Below are 11,145 nucleotides of genomic sequence, written 5' to 3' on the forward strand. Positions count from 1 at the left end.
AAGGTCCTGGCGTGGCCGCGGGGCGACACCGCCGTGTCGCCATCACCGCGGAGCTCCCGCAGCCCCACCACGGCAGCTCCGGCCATGGAACGGCTCCCCCCGCCCCCGCAATGGTTCACCCCACTATGGCTCCCCCCACTCCCGCAATGGTTTAGCCCGACCACACCTCCCCCTGCCCAGCCTTGGGTCAGTTCCATGATAGTTCCCCCCTCTCCCCGTCATGGTTCAACCCCATCATGCCTCCCCCCCCTCCCGCACACAGCTTGGTTCAGCCCTCCCCCCCTCTCTCCAAGCATGGTTCAACCCCACTATGACTCCCGCCGCCCCACCGTGGTTCAGCCCACGTTGCCCCCTCCGTTCTCCCCCAACTCCCCCCGCCCATCACGGCCCTGCCGGGGCTGCCCCCCCAAAATCATGGTTCAACCCCAGCCGCGCTCACCCCGTCCCCCCCCCGCCCGTCCCTCCGCGTGGTCCGTCCCGCCGCCCCGCACTCACGTCACCGCGCGCTCCGCAGGGCCCCGCCCCCGCGGTGACGTCAGGCGCGCGGCGGTGGCGGCGGGCGCGCGCGGGGGCTGCCGGGACCGCCCCCCCCCCCCTCCCCAATCCCCTCATGATCCTCGGGCGGATGCGCGGGGCGGGCATCGCCCGGGCGGGTGAGCGGGGATGGGGCCGGGGCTCGCAGCCTCACCGGGACCGCAGGCTGAGGGGCGCAGCCGGCCACGGGGTGCCGAGACCCCCACAGGGGCTGTGGACGGAGCGGGTCCCACCAGGCCGAGGAGCTCCGTCACTCACAGGGGTCCTCGGCTGAGTGGCCTCGGGGCGTTCGGCCCCTCATAGAGGGCCTGGAATGAGGAATCCTGGCTGGCTCCGGGGTTCTCGGCCCCTCACGGTGGGCCTGGAATGAGGAATCCTGGCTGGCTCCGGGGTTCTCAGCCCCTCACAAAAGCCCTTGGCTGAGGGGGCCCAACCTGCCCTGGGGTGCCGAGCTCCTCACGGGGTCCCGGGGTGCTCAGCCCCTCTTGGGGGCCCTGGATTGAGGAGTCCTGCCTGGCCTTGGGCTCAGGGGTTCCAGCCGGCCCCAGGATGCTCGGCTGCTCACAGGGTCCTGGACTGAGGGCCCTCAGCCCCTCCTGGGAGCCCTGGGCTGGGGGGCCCAGCTGGCCCCCGGCTGCTGAGCGCCTCATGGGGGTGCTCAGTGCCTGGGCTGGGGGGTGCCGGCACACTGAGGTACCGACCTGGGGCTGCTGATCCCCCAGGACCCTGTGATCCCCACAGCCGGCCCCGGGGAGGCTGAGCTGCCCCTGCCCTGCCCTGCATGTCCTGTGTTACCGTGTGGGATGGCCGGGGGTGGGGTGGGACAGGTCACAGCCCCGCGGGGCTGTCCCCGGGCTGGCTGCGTGCCCTTCCCCACATCCACCCATCGCTGAGCTGCTCCAGGGTGGCTCCCAGATTTCCCTGGTTACATGAGCCAGACGGGGACGTGTTTGTGGGGTACGGTGAGGTAAGAGGGCTTCAGGGATTGAGCATCCCTCAGGTATCCTAAAACAAACCCGTGTGGGGAGGTGGATGGTAAAACCACACCTGTGTGAGCTTCACCTCTCTAGAGGTTTCCCTCTCTTCACCTCTCTAGAGGTTTCCCCAGGTGGGTAAACTGGTTTCATCCTCACAGTGAGTTAAACTGGTCTGGGAATAATGGGTTTGGACCTCCCTGATTTCTGCAGTGACCTTGAGCAAGTGCTTTGTGTTCTGTCTGCAGCATCACCGCTCCCTGCAAGCCAGGAGTGCAGCCAGTGGAGAGGCTAATTAGTGCTTTGTAGGTAATTATTTCCAGGAGAAAGGTGGCTGAGCTCCAGCTCTGTACTGCTGTGGGGTGCTGTGCTCCTTACAGAATCACAAGATGGGTAAAATTGGAAGGTTGGAACCTCCCTGCAGATAATTCCCTGTGTGTCACAGCAGGAGCTCTCTCTCTTTTTGGAACCTGTCCCAAATCTTACAAAGGTGGGGCTGGCACCTTCATAACAAACCTGCTAAAAATAGGGGGTGGGATTATAATCCTAATCCAGGAGACCTTTCTCAAGGCTCCAGGGAAACCGTGCTTTAATCTTCTTTTCTTCTTCATAAGGGGGCTTTGCCTTCCCTGTAAAGCCTCTCTGCTAATCAGTTTTAATTTGTTTAACTCTTGTGATGTCTGTCCTTTGCTTCCCTGGTTATTTTGCCACCTGTGAGGTAAAATCCAGGGTGAATTTAGCAGCACAAGCAGACCAGGAACCATTCCTTGCCTTGGGGATGACCTCCTGTGACCACCTTGTCCTTTTGCAGCCCAGAGGGGTTTGTGTGGCTGTTTGTCCTCGAGCCCAGGAGTGGCAGATAATTAATGTTGTTAATTAGTTGGGCTGTTCTCTTGCTGATCAACACTGCAGTGGTTTTGGTGGATTAGGCTGGATCCCAACCCATTTTTAGGAAACCCTCTGTGCTGGATATTTGCAGATTGGCTGCTCTGAAAATGCCAAAATCTGACAAAAGGGGGAATAAAAAAATCGAGCTTCTGCCTAAAATAAATACATCTTTGTGACATTCCTGCTGCAGCCAGCTTGGAAATGTGATGCACCAATGCATTCCTGGAGCCAAACAGGAGAGAGAAAAAAGCCCCATCTCCACCAGATCTGGGGTTTTGGGGTTTCTTGTTGCTTTACCTGTGGGGTTTGCCATAGCAGAGGTGGAACAAGATGAGCTTTAAGGTCACTTCCAACCAAAGCATTCTGGAATTCTATGAAATTCCCAGTTTGCCATCATTCCTCCTGTGAGGGCCCAGCCCCGTGATGGGGTTCCATGGGAGCTTTTGTTCCCTCTCAGTTTTCCTCTGCAGATCTGCAGCAAGAGAAGGGATTCACGAGGGAGGCAGGAGGAAACACCTGCAAGTGTTTAGGTTTATTTTTAGCTGTTTTGAAAGAAGTGAGATGTGAGCACAACCCAGATGTCTTTTCTCTTAGTTAGGAGTGTTTTGGGGAAAGAAAAGGGAGTGAAGTGAAGGAGGGGTCCCAGTGTGGGAGTGGTTTGGATCTGTGAGCAGGAGAAGGAGTTTTCTGTCACCTTTGTGGTCCTGGACCTGAGGTGAAGCTGTGTGGATTTGATCCAAAGGAAAAGCAGTGTTCCTGGAGAAGAAAAGTGCCTGGAAGTGTTCCAGGTTGGATGGAGCTTGGAGGAGCAGCCTGGCCCAGTGGAAATTGTCCTTGCTCATGGCAGGGGTGTGGAATTAGATGGTCTGGAAGGTCCCTTCCAACACAAACCATTCCAGGATTCCACACAGACAAACTCCTTGTGACTGCAGGGACAGGGACAGCTTTGCTGTTTCCCATAATCCCAGCCCAGCAGGGGCTGGCACCCCTCAGCCTTTTGGGGGTGTTGGCTGCAGCTTTGCCAGCCAGGAGAGCAGGGAATGGAGGAGGAACCCTGCGGGAGATTAAAGCTCAGCGCCGTTGTTCTCATTGGCCACCTTCAAATTGCAGCTCGTTAATTAAGGCTTTAGGAGCTCACAAATAGCCCAGCTCTGTCCCCAGGAGCCCGTGCTACTGCCAGGGCTGCACTGCTGTTCCTTGGCTGGAAGGGAGCACAAGGAAAAGGTAAGGATGTGTTGGAGCCTGCTCCCAGCCCATTCCTCTGCCCCCTTCCCAGTTTGTCTGGGAATGATTGGAAGTGATTTAAATTTCTGCTGGTGTTTGCTAAGAGCAGATGAAATTTTGAGGGAGATGAGGGGAAAGCTCTTTTCCTTCTGGCTGGGATTTGTGCATCCAGCACAATTCGTGTTGGCACAGCAGGATCCTGCAAGGGAACCTGGAATGCCTGGAAATCCATCTGGCAGCCCGATGTCACCTGTGGGGTTTTTGGGGTGCTTGTGGAAGCTGCTGTGTGATGGAGCAGCATTGTTTGGGGACAGATGTGTTGTGAAGCATTTTGGGAGGTCTGAAGGGCGGTGAATTTGTGTTTTCCAAGGAATGCTTGGGGCTCGCCTGCTGAATTATGTGGGAGAGAAGAACTGTGAGGGACAGAGAGGGAAGTGCTTTGGGTGACTGCTCTGCTCCCTTGCTGCAAGCACTGAGTAGCATTTCCCTGGTGCTTTCTTTTGGTGTTGAACATCCAGGCAAAACCTGTGGATCTTGGAAATTACAGAAGTGTAAGGACCAAGGGAATGGTAGGAAAGTCCCCAAAGGACTTCCTAGAGTTTGTTCAGCCTTCTGGTTTTGGGATGATGGAGCCTGATCCAGCACTGTGGTGATGAGACTGGTCCTGTTAAGATTCCATCTCTTGGATCTCTAAGGCTGCAGCACTCGGAGGGCACTAAGCAAAAAAAAAAAGAAGGAAAAAAGGAATTTCCTTACGGACGATTATTGACCGTGGGTTTTCACCGCCCACGTTGCCGCTGTTGGCACCTCTCAGCCTTTGCGTATTAATACCCCTGGGATGAGCTGCGCTCAGACAAGTACCCTCGGGGAGCAGAGGGAAAAGTTGTGTAATTCCCCGGCTGTCGTGCTGCCCCAGGGAGGAGGGATTTAGGGCTGAGGATGCGTCCCGCTCTGCGGGCGGGGTCAGGGACAGGGAGCCCGGCGGGATTAGCCCGCGGCCGCTCTGGTGAGACAGCATTTGGCTTAAGGCTGTTTGAAAAGTGATGTGTGAGGTCAGGGTGACATTGCTATGAGCTAATTTAAAATGGAAAGGCATTATCTGCCTCTTGGCTGCTGGCTCCCCAGGCCACACCCAGCCTGGGAGGCTCAGGAAATTATTTCATTTCTTGCTGAATGTAACTTTTTAAATAGGAAGAACTCGTTTGATTTGTTACACTCTTGCCATCACTTCTGGTTTGGAAGCTGCTGGATGAAGGTGGATGAAGGTCTGCAGTGGTACCCCCTGCACTTTTATATAACATTTCATCTTTTTCACATGAAAAAGATGGATGTGGATAATTAACTTTTCCTCCTCTCCAGAGACACATGAACATGAAAACACATATTTTTCCTTCTTTCTTTCTTTCTGTATGAAGAAACAACTGCAGCAAGTTCTGTGTGGCCCCAGGCTGCATTTTTCCACCTGTACCAGGAACTGATCTCTGGGATCTCTTTCTTGCCGTGAACCACCTGCAGATGGAGTTGGTGCTTCAGGAAATACTGGGAATGAACACCTGGGCATGTTCATGGCAGTGATTGCACCTGAGTTCAGATGCTGTTGCAAGGGTTTGGGGGTTGGTGATACAAACTTTTATCTGCAAACTCTCCTTGAAGCTCCTTTCTCCCTGTGAGAGGGAAGGGGCTGGGACTGTACCTCTGTCCCATGATTCCAAATGCCACCAGGCATCCAAAACCAGGATTTTTTTCCCTTTTAGAGAGAGTTTTCCTTAGGATTTTGGTCCCAGTGAGACCCAGCTGTGAGGGAAAACAGCTGGCTTGAATCATCCCAGTTTAGTGGCAGCTAAATCCCAGTTTCCTCCTTCTTTGGGTTACATCCTATGAGTTTAACCTCAGTCTCTTGACAAATGTTTCTGCACTCCCAGTACTTTTTATCAGCTCTAAGCTTGTGATTCGGCATCATTTCAGATTTTCCTGCAGAAGTTTGTACCCAGGGGTAAAGGATTGGTGCTGTTTTGAGGGGCTGAGCACTCCTGTGAATCCACAGCCGCATTTCCATGGGTGTTTCTAACCAGACACATTTTTCTGTCTCTCCCCAGTCATGCAGGGACCAAGGCCAGTGGTTCTGAGTGGCCCATCAGGTGCAGGGAAAAGCACTTTGTTAAAGAAATTGTTCAAAGATTATGAGAACATCTTCGGCTTCAGCGTCTCCCGTGAGTATCCAGGGATGGGCTGTGGGGGAGCTCAGCAGTGCCAGCTCAGAGCCTGCCTCTATTTATACCCCAAATAATGGTTTGGCTGTGTCCCAGTCTGCCTGTGGGCTCTTGGGGATGTTTAAATAATTCAGGGCACCTCTTACTCCTGGTATTGAGTGGTGAGTCTAAGCTTTGTCTGGAGTAGCACCTTCCCAGGTTTAGTGACTCCCCACATCTCTAAACACAACTCAGAGAGGAAACAAGGTTCTTCTGAGTGATTCTTGACTGTGAAAGTAGCAATCCCCCCACATTTCTGCTTCAAAAGCCGTTTGATTTTTCCATGAAGCTTTGTAAGGTGTTTTTAGGTCCATTTCCAAAATGTGTTTTAATGTCCCAGCACTTTGCGTACTTCAGGTGAAATCTGTTCTTTGAGATCTGGATTCACTCCACCATGAAAGAACAAACACTGGTTGTTTAAAAATCTAATGCTCTGGGAGGAGAAAAAAACTTAAAATTATCCATTTCTATGCTCCTTATTCAACTGCATCTCTCATCTCACTCCAAACTAAACTTTATTTTCTCCCAAACTGCCTCTTGGTAGAGATTTTTTTCCTAGAGATCCACATGCCACTTAGACCTTGGCATTCCTTTGATCCTGCAACACCCATGGGTGATGCACAGAATTTATAAGGCTGGTTTTTCTTTTTTTTTTTTTTTTTTTCCTGCAGATACCACAAGACAGCCAAGACCTGGAGAAGTGAATGGCAAAGGTGAGCCTGTTGCAGTGGGTCTGTCTCATTGGACTCTCCAAATATTTCAGGTTTTCAAAGCTGGGCTCTCATTTTAGCTGCTGTGCTCTGAACTTGGGTGATTTGATTTTCCAAAGTTCCAGGTAGTTCTGAGGAGATAACTCCAATGGCCACCGCTTTGGGAAGTGCAGCTGCTTAATGAGATGGTTTTAGCTGTGTTAATACCTCATGCCCAGCTGTTTTCTCATGTATTTGCATATTTAAGAAACAATCAAATAAGGTTTGTTCTTAGTTTCCAATGGCAGTTTTCCCTCTGAAGTGACAGGAACAAATTTCAACAGAAGACAGAGAAATATTCCTTTGTAGTTAGTTTGGTTTTGATGTTCCCTTTTATCTCCCTCTCTCTCATCCCATCCTGGTCTTTAATTAGAAATCCTTTCCAATGAAAGGCCTTACCATTCCTGCTGTAATGTGTCCCACACCTGTAGGCAAGTGGGGAGATGTTCCCACTGCACCAAGAATGGGAAAGGATATGAAAAATGTTTTTGGCCACACAGAAAACTCCAGAATGTTTTGAGCAGCTGTTTGGACAAGTGGTGTGGAAGTAGGAAGTGAATCATTGTCTAAAACAGATTTTTAGTGTCTTCCTCCTCAGAAACTCGTGGGTGTAATTTTGACCATGAACTTCAGAATGTTAATTTCTCTCCATTTTTTCCCATTTCCCCTTCTCCAGATTATCACTTTGTGACCAGAGAGGAAATGCAGAAAGAAATTGATGCTGGTGAATTTATTGAGCACGCGGAATTCTCCGGGAATATGTACGGGACAAGGTAGGTCAGGTGTCCCTGCCTCTGCCACAGGGGCTGGAATTAGATGGTCTTGAAGATCCTTTCCAATCCAAGCTATTCTGGGATTCTAGAAAATAAATAGACAATCTCTCCAAGCCCCTGAGGATGTCAGAAAATGGAGAGTCCCTCATGCTTAGCAGAAGAGTTGAAGTTCTCACCAATCCTTTCTGCTAAGTCTCATCAGTGAATTATAATAAATGATTAAAAAGCTTGGGGCAATTCCCTGTGTTGGGGAAGAGAAATTGTCTTTACAGCATATAAAAGCTACCACTTGAAAAATTAAGTGGAAAATTAAGTGCATCTTGTGACCCAGATGGAGCATCCATGTCCATCCAGCATCCTTCAGGAGAGCGTGTGGAGTCAGTGGATCTCTGGAGAAGGGGAGTTCTCAGTGGTTTTGCTCTTCAGTGAAGGTTATTTCCATGTTTGTCCCAGAATCCCAGGATGGTTTGGGTTGGAAGGGACCTTTAACATCATTGAGTTCCAACCTCCTGCCGTGAGCAGGGATCTTCCCTCCAGGTGGTGAAGCTCTGCCCAGGCAGGAGTTTATTGACATCCCCCCCCCATCCTGTGGGATAGTCACACATGATCCCTTCCCATGCCTTCCAGCATGGCTTTGCCAGCCTCTCTAGCAGGAGAGAGCAACTCCCTGCTCCACCCAGAGCAGTGACACTTGGAGAAGCTCTTTATCAAGAGCAGAGCAGGCTCTGTCCTTTCCTGCCATGGCTTGGGCACAGGGGAGCCCTGTGAGGCTCCCCCACTGCTGGAGGGGGACACCCCAACGCCCCTGGGTGCTCTGACCCCTCCCCTGTGTGCTGTGTCCCCAGCAAAGGAGCCGTGCAGGCCGTGCAGGCCCAGAACCAGATCTGTGTCCTCGACGTGGACATCCAGGGCGTGAAGAACATCAAGAAGACCGAGCTGAAGCCCATCTACATCTCTGTGCAGCCGCCGTCCATCGAGATCCTGGTGAGCGCCCGCCTTGCTTTGCCGTTAGCAGTTAGAGGTAATCAGCGTCCGGCTCTGCAGCCACGGGCTCCCCCTTCCTCGGCCACCTCGGTGTTCCTCAGGGCCCTGCACTAGCTGGGGAGGACATTCCCAAGCGTATCTCCACCCAGCCCAGCTCCCCAGCCTCTGGCTCTCAGGGATAAATCTTCCTGCTTTGTTTTGTGAGTCCTTCCTCAGTGTTTTGCACGCTGTGGTTATGGACTCCATCGCAGCATGGCCGGTCTTTAAGTGCATTAATTGTGCTTCATGCTGTGCTAGTTTTGCCTCCGCAGTTAAAATTAAACCCAGGGAGGCTGGTTCTGTGCAGGACCTTAAATTCTGTGCCCCCCTGGTCTTACCCTATGTAAGTGATTGCAGTGGGACTCTTGCAGCAGTGGAATCACTGTCATGGTTCAGAGAGGGATGAGGACACGTGAGGACAACTCCTGACTCTCCCCTCTTGCTCTCAGTACATCAGGCAGGCTCTGTTTCTCGTTGAGTTTGTGGAGGAGGAAGCCAGCAGCACCAGATGCCAGAGCCCAGCAGAGAGATCTCATTTCCAGCAGTACCTGGAAAAATAAATAAATGAGAGGGAGGTAAAAGAAACCTGGGGCCCTGAACTGTGGGTAGGAGATCTCAAGGCCAGTTTGGCCACAGCTTGCACTGGGCTGTAAGTGAGGCCCCTCGCCCTTTGCAGGGTGTTCTCACGTGCCCCTGGTCACAGACAGCACTGACCTGAGGGTGGGGGTGGTTTGTGCCTGCAGCTTTCAGAGCACTCATTTCTTTAATGTCTTTGTCCCTGGGTTTAGGAGAAACGACTACGGGACCGAAAGACTGAGACAGAGGAGAGTTTACAGAAGCGTTTGACTGCAGCCCGCGTGGACCTGGAGCTCAGTAAGTCCTTGGAGTGGTGTGTGCAGGGAGAGAGGTTGCCTGGGTGATTTGGGAGCTGGTTTTTGTGGGAATGTCTGATTTGTGCTCTCCAGCAGTGCTGGCAGGGCTGGCCATGAGCTGAGTTGGATCACTGCTGCATTTCCCACTGCAGTTCCTTGGGGGCAGTTGGCAGAGCAGTTCATTAGCAGCAGCTGATCTAATAATAAAACTAAAAAATCATATTAAAATGCCACGGGACTCTGTGCACGAGAGCTGACACAGGGAAGAAAAATTGTCCTCTAACTCTGTCCTCATCTCCTTCCCCAGGTAAAGAGCCTGGGCTGTTCGACCTGGTCATCATTAATGATGATTTAGAAAAGGCCTATTCCGAATTGAAGGAGGTGCTGCTGGAGGTGAGTCCTTGGGGATTTTTTCCACCTCGTTCCTGGGCCACATAGGTGAGGGTCTGTTCTCAGGCAGCCACAGAAATGTCGCCTCATCCCACACTTGGTCTGCTTTGAGCTGCTGAGGGACAGATTGAATACAAATGATGATGGATCAGTGGCCTGAGAGTGGGAAATGAATCCAACACAATCCTGAGTTGGGGCAAAAGAAATATTCATCCCTGTGTAGCAGAGAAGGGGATTCCTATTTCTGGAGCTTCCAAGTCAAACCTTGCCATGTCTCTAAAGGTGAACTCAGGGCTTGGTCCTGTAATGTTGTGGAACTGGTCTGAGCTGTTGGTCACTCCTGGTCTCCTAAGCTGTGAAACCACAAGTTGTTTCCCAAAGAGTGGCAGATTCTCAGTCTCTTTCCTGATCTCCTTGCAGGAAATCAAGAAGACCGAAGAATCCAGGAAGTCCTGAGCTGCCCTGCTTGGGCCTTTCAATTTTGCACATCATTCCCGAAGCACGTCACAGCGTTTTATTCCAAAAGACATTCCCTTTAGGCTGCTCCTACCCCCAACTTACCCTAGGATCTTTATATTAAAAGCAAGGAAAAGGAAACCTGCTCATGCTTGTGCTTCTGTTCACTGCATGCTCAGCACGTGCTCCCCCAGGTTTGTACCTCCGGGTTCTTTGGGAGCTGCCAAAGAGCTGAGCCCTTCTGGAAGGGCTGGAGAGAAGCTGTTGGGCTGATGTGCTTGAAGGCAGCAATAAATCCCTTTTCCTAGGGGGAATCCACTGCATCCAGTAACTGTTGCTTGTACAGGTCTCTCTTCTGAGACCTGGAGAGATTTGCACTTCATTTCCCAAGTTTTCTTTAGCTTTAACATTGATGTTTTTGTGAAACTTCCAAACCCTTTTTCCCTCCAGCAGGACATAGGGAGTGGTTTTGGGTTGGTTTCTCACACTGTGAAAACTGTGGGGATAAGCTGGAGAGCTGGGAATGTTCTCCTGGAGAAGAGAAGGCTCCAGGGAGAGCTCAGAGCCCCTTGCAGGGCCTGAAGGGGCTCCAGGAGAGCTGGAGAGGGACTGGGGACAAGGGATGGAGGGACAGGACACAGGGAATGGCTCCCACTGCCAGAGGGCAGGGATGGATGGGAGATTGGGAATTGGGAATTCCTGGCTGGGATGGAATTCCCAGAGCAGCTGTGGCTGCCCCTGGATCCCTGCAAGAGCCCAAGGCCAGGTTGGATGGGGCTTGGAGCAGCCTTGGACAGTAGAAGGTGTCCCTGCCCCTGGCAGGAATTGGAACAGGATGGGCTTTGAGGTCCCTTCCAATCCCTTGTGTGATTCCATTCCATGGAATGACCAGCGTGTCAGAGCTCCTGTCCCACAGGTGGTGGCTTCAGCTGCTGTGCCCCCAAACCACACAGCCCAGGAGCAGCTGGGCCCTGCAGTGCCGGGCTGGGATATTTTCTCACCCAAACCACACC

The 11,145-nt window shown here is 52.2% G+C and overlaps 1 protein-coding gene across 3 annotated transcripts; it reads left to right on the forward strand.

The window, feature by feature from the left end:
- Positions 1–552: 552 nt before the first annotated feature.
- GUK1 (guanylate kinase 1) lies at positions 553–10,273 on the forward strand. Of its 3 annotated transcripts, XM_053959599.1 has the most exons (9): positions 570–653; positions 1,757–1,817; positions 5,717–5,830; positions 6,541–6,582; positions 7,295–7,391; positions 8,237–8,375; positions 9,203–9,287; positions 9,594–9,679; positions 10,097–10,273. In XM_053959599.1, exons 3-9 carry the CDS (start codon positions 5,719–5,721, stop codon positions 10,130–10,132), a joined length of 597 nt encoding a protein of 198 aa, XP_053815574.1. In that variant the 5' UTR covers positions 570–653; positions 1,757–1,817; positions 5,717–5,718; the 3' UTR covers positions 10,133–10,273. The 3 variants fall into 3 exon arrangements, with proteins under 3 accessions (XP_053815581.1, XP_053815567.1, XP_053815574.1); XM_053959592.1 differs by lacking the exon at positions 1,757–1,817 and having other exon boundaries at positions 554–653; XM_053959606.1 differs by lacking the exons at positions 1,757–1,817; positions 9,594–9,679; positions 10,097–10,273 and adding an exon at positions 8,864–8,989 and having other exon boundaries at positions 553–653; positions 9,203–9,289.
- Positions 10,274–11,145: the final 872 nt, after the last annotated feature.

This window comes from Vidua chalybeata, chromosome 1 (assembly GCF_026979565.1).
Source record: "Vidua chalybeata isolate OUT-0048 chromosome 1, bVidCha1 merged haplotype, whole genome shotgun sequence".
NCBI lineage: Eukaryota > Metazoa > Chordata > Aves > Passeriformes > Viduidae > Vidua > Vidua chalybeata.

Excerpts from the sequence above, each read along its gene's own strand:
- GUK1 (XM_053959592.1), top strand. The coding sequence starts at position 611 with ATGATCCTCGGGCGGATGCGCGGGGCGGGCATCGCCCGGGCGG. Across the intron at positions 6,583-7,294 it reads TGGAGAAGTGAATGGCAAAG|ATTATCACTTTGTGACCAGA; the intron begins GTGAGCCTGTTG and ends CCCCTTCTCCAG. Across the intron at positions 7,392-8,236 it reads GGGAATATGTACGGGACAAG|CAAAGGAGCCGTGCAGGCCG; the intron begins GTAGGTCAGGTG and ends CTGTGTCCCCAG.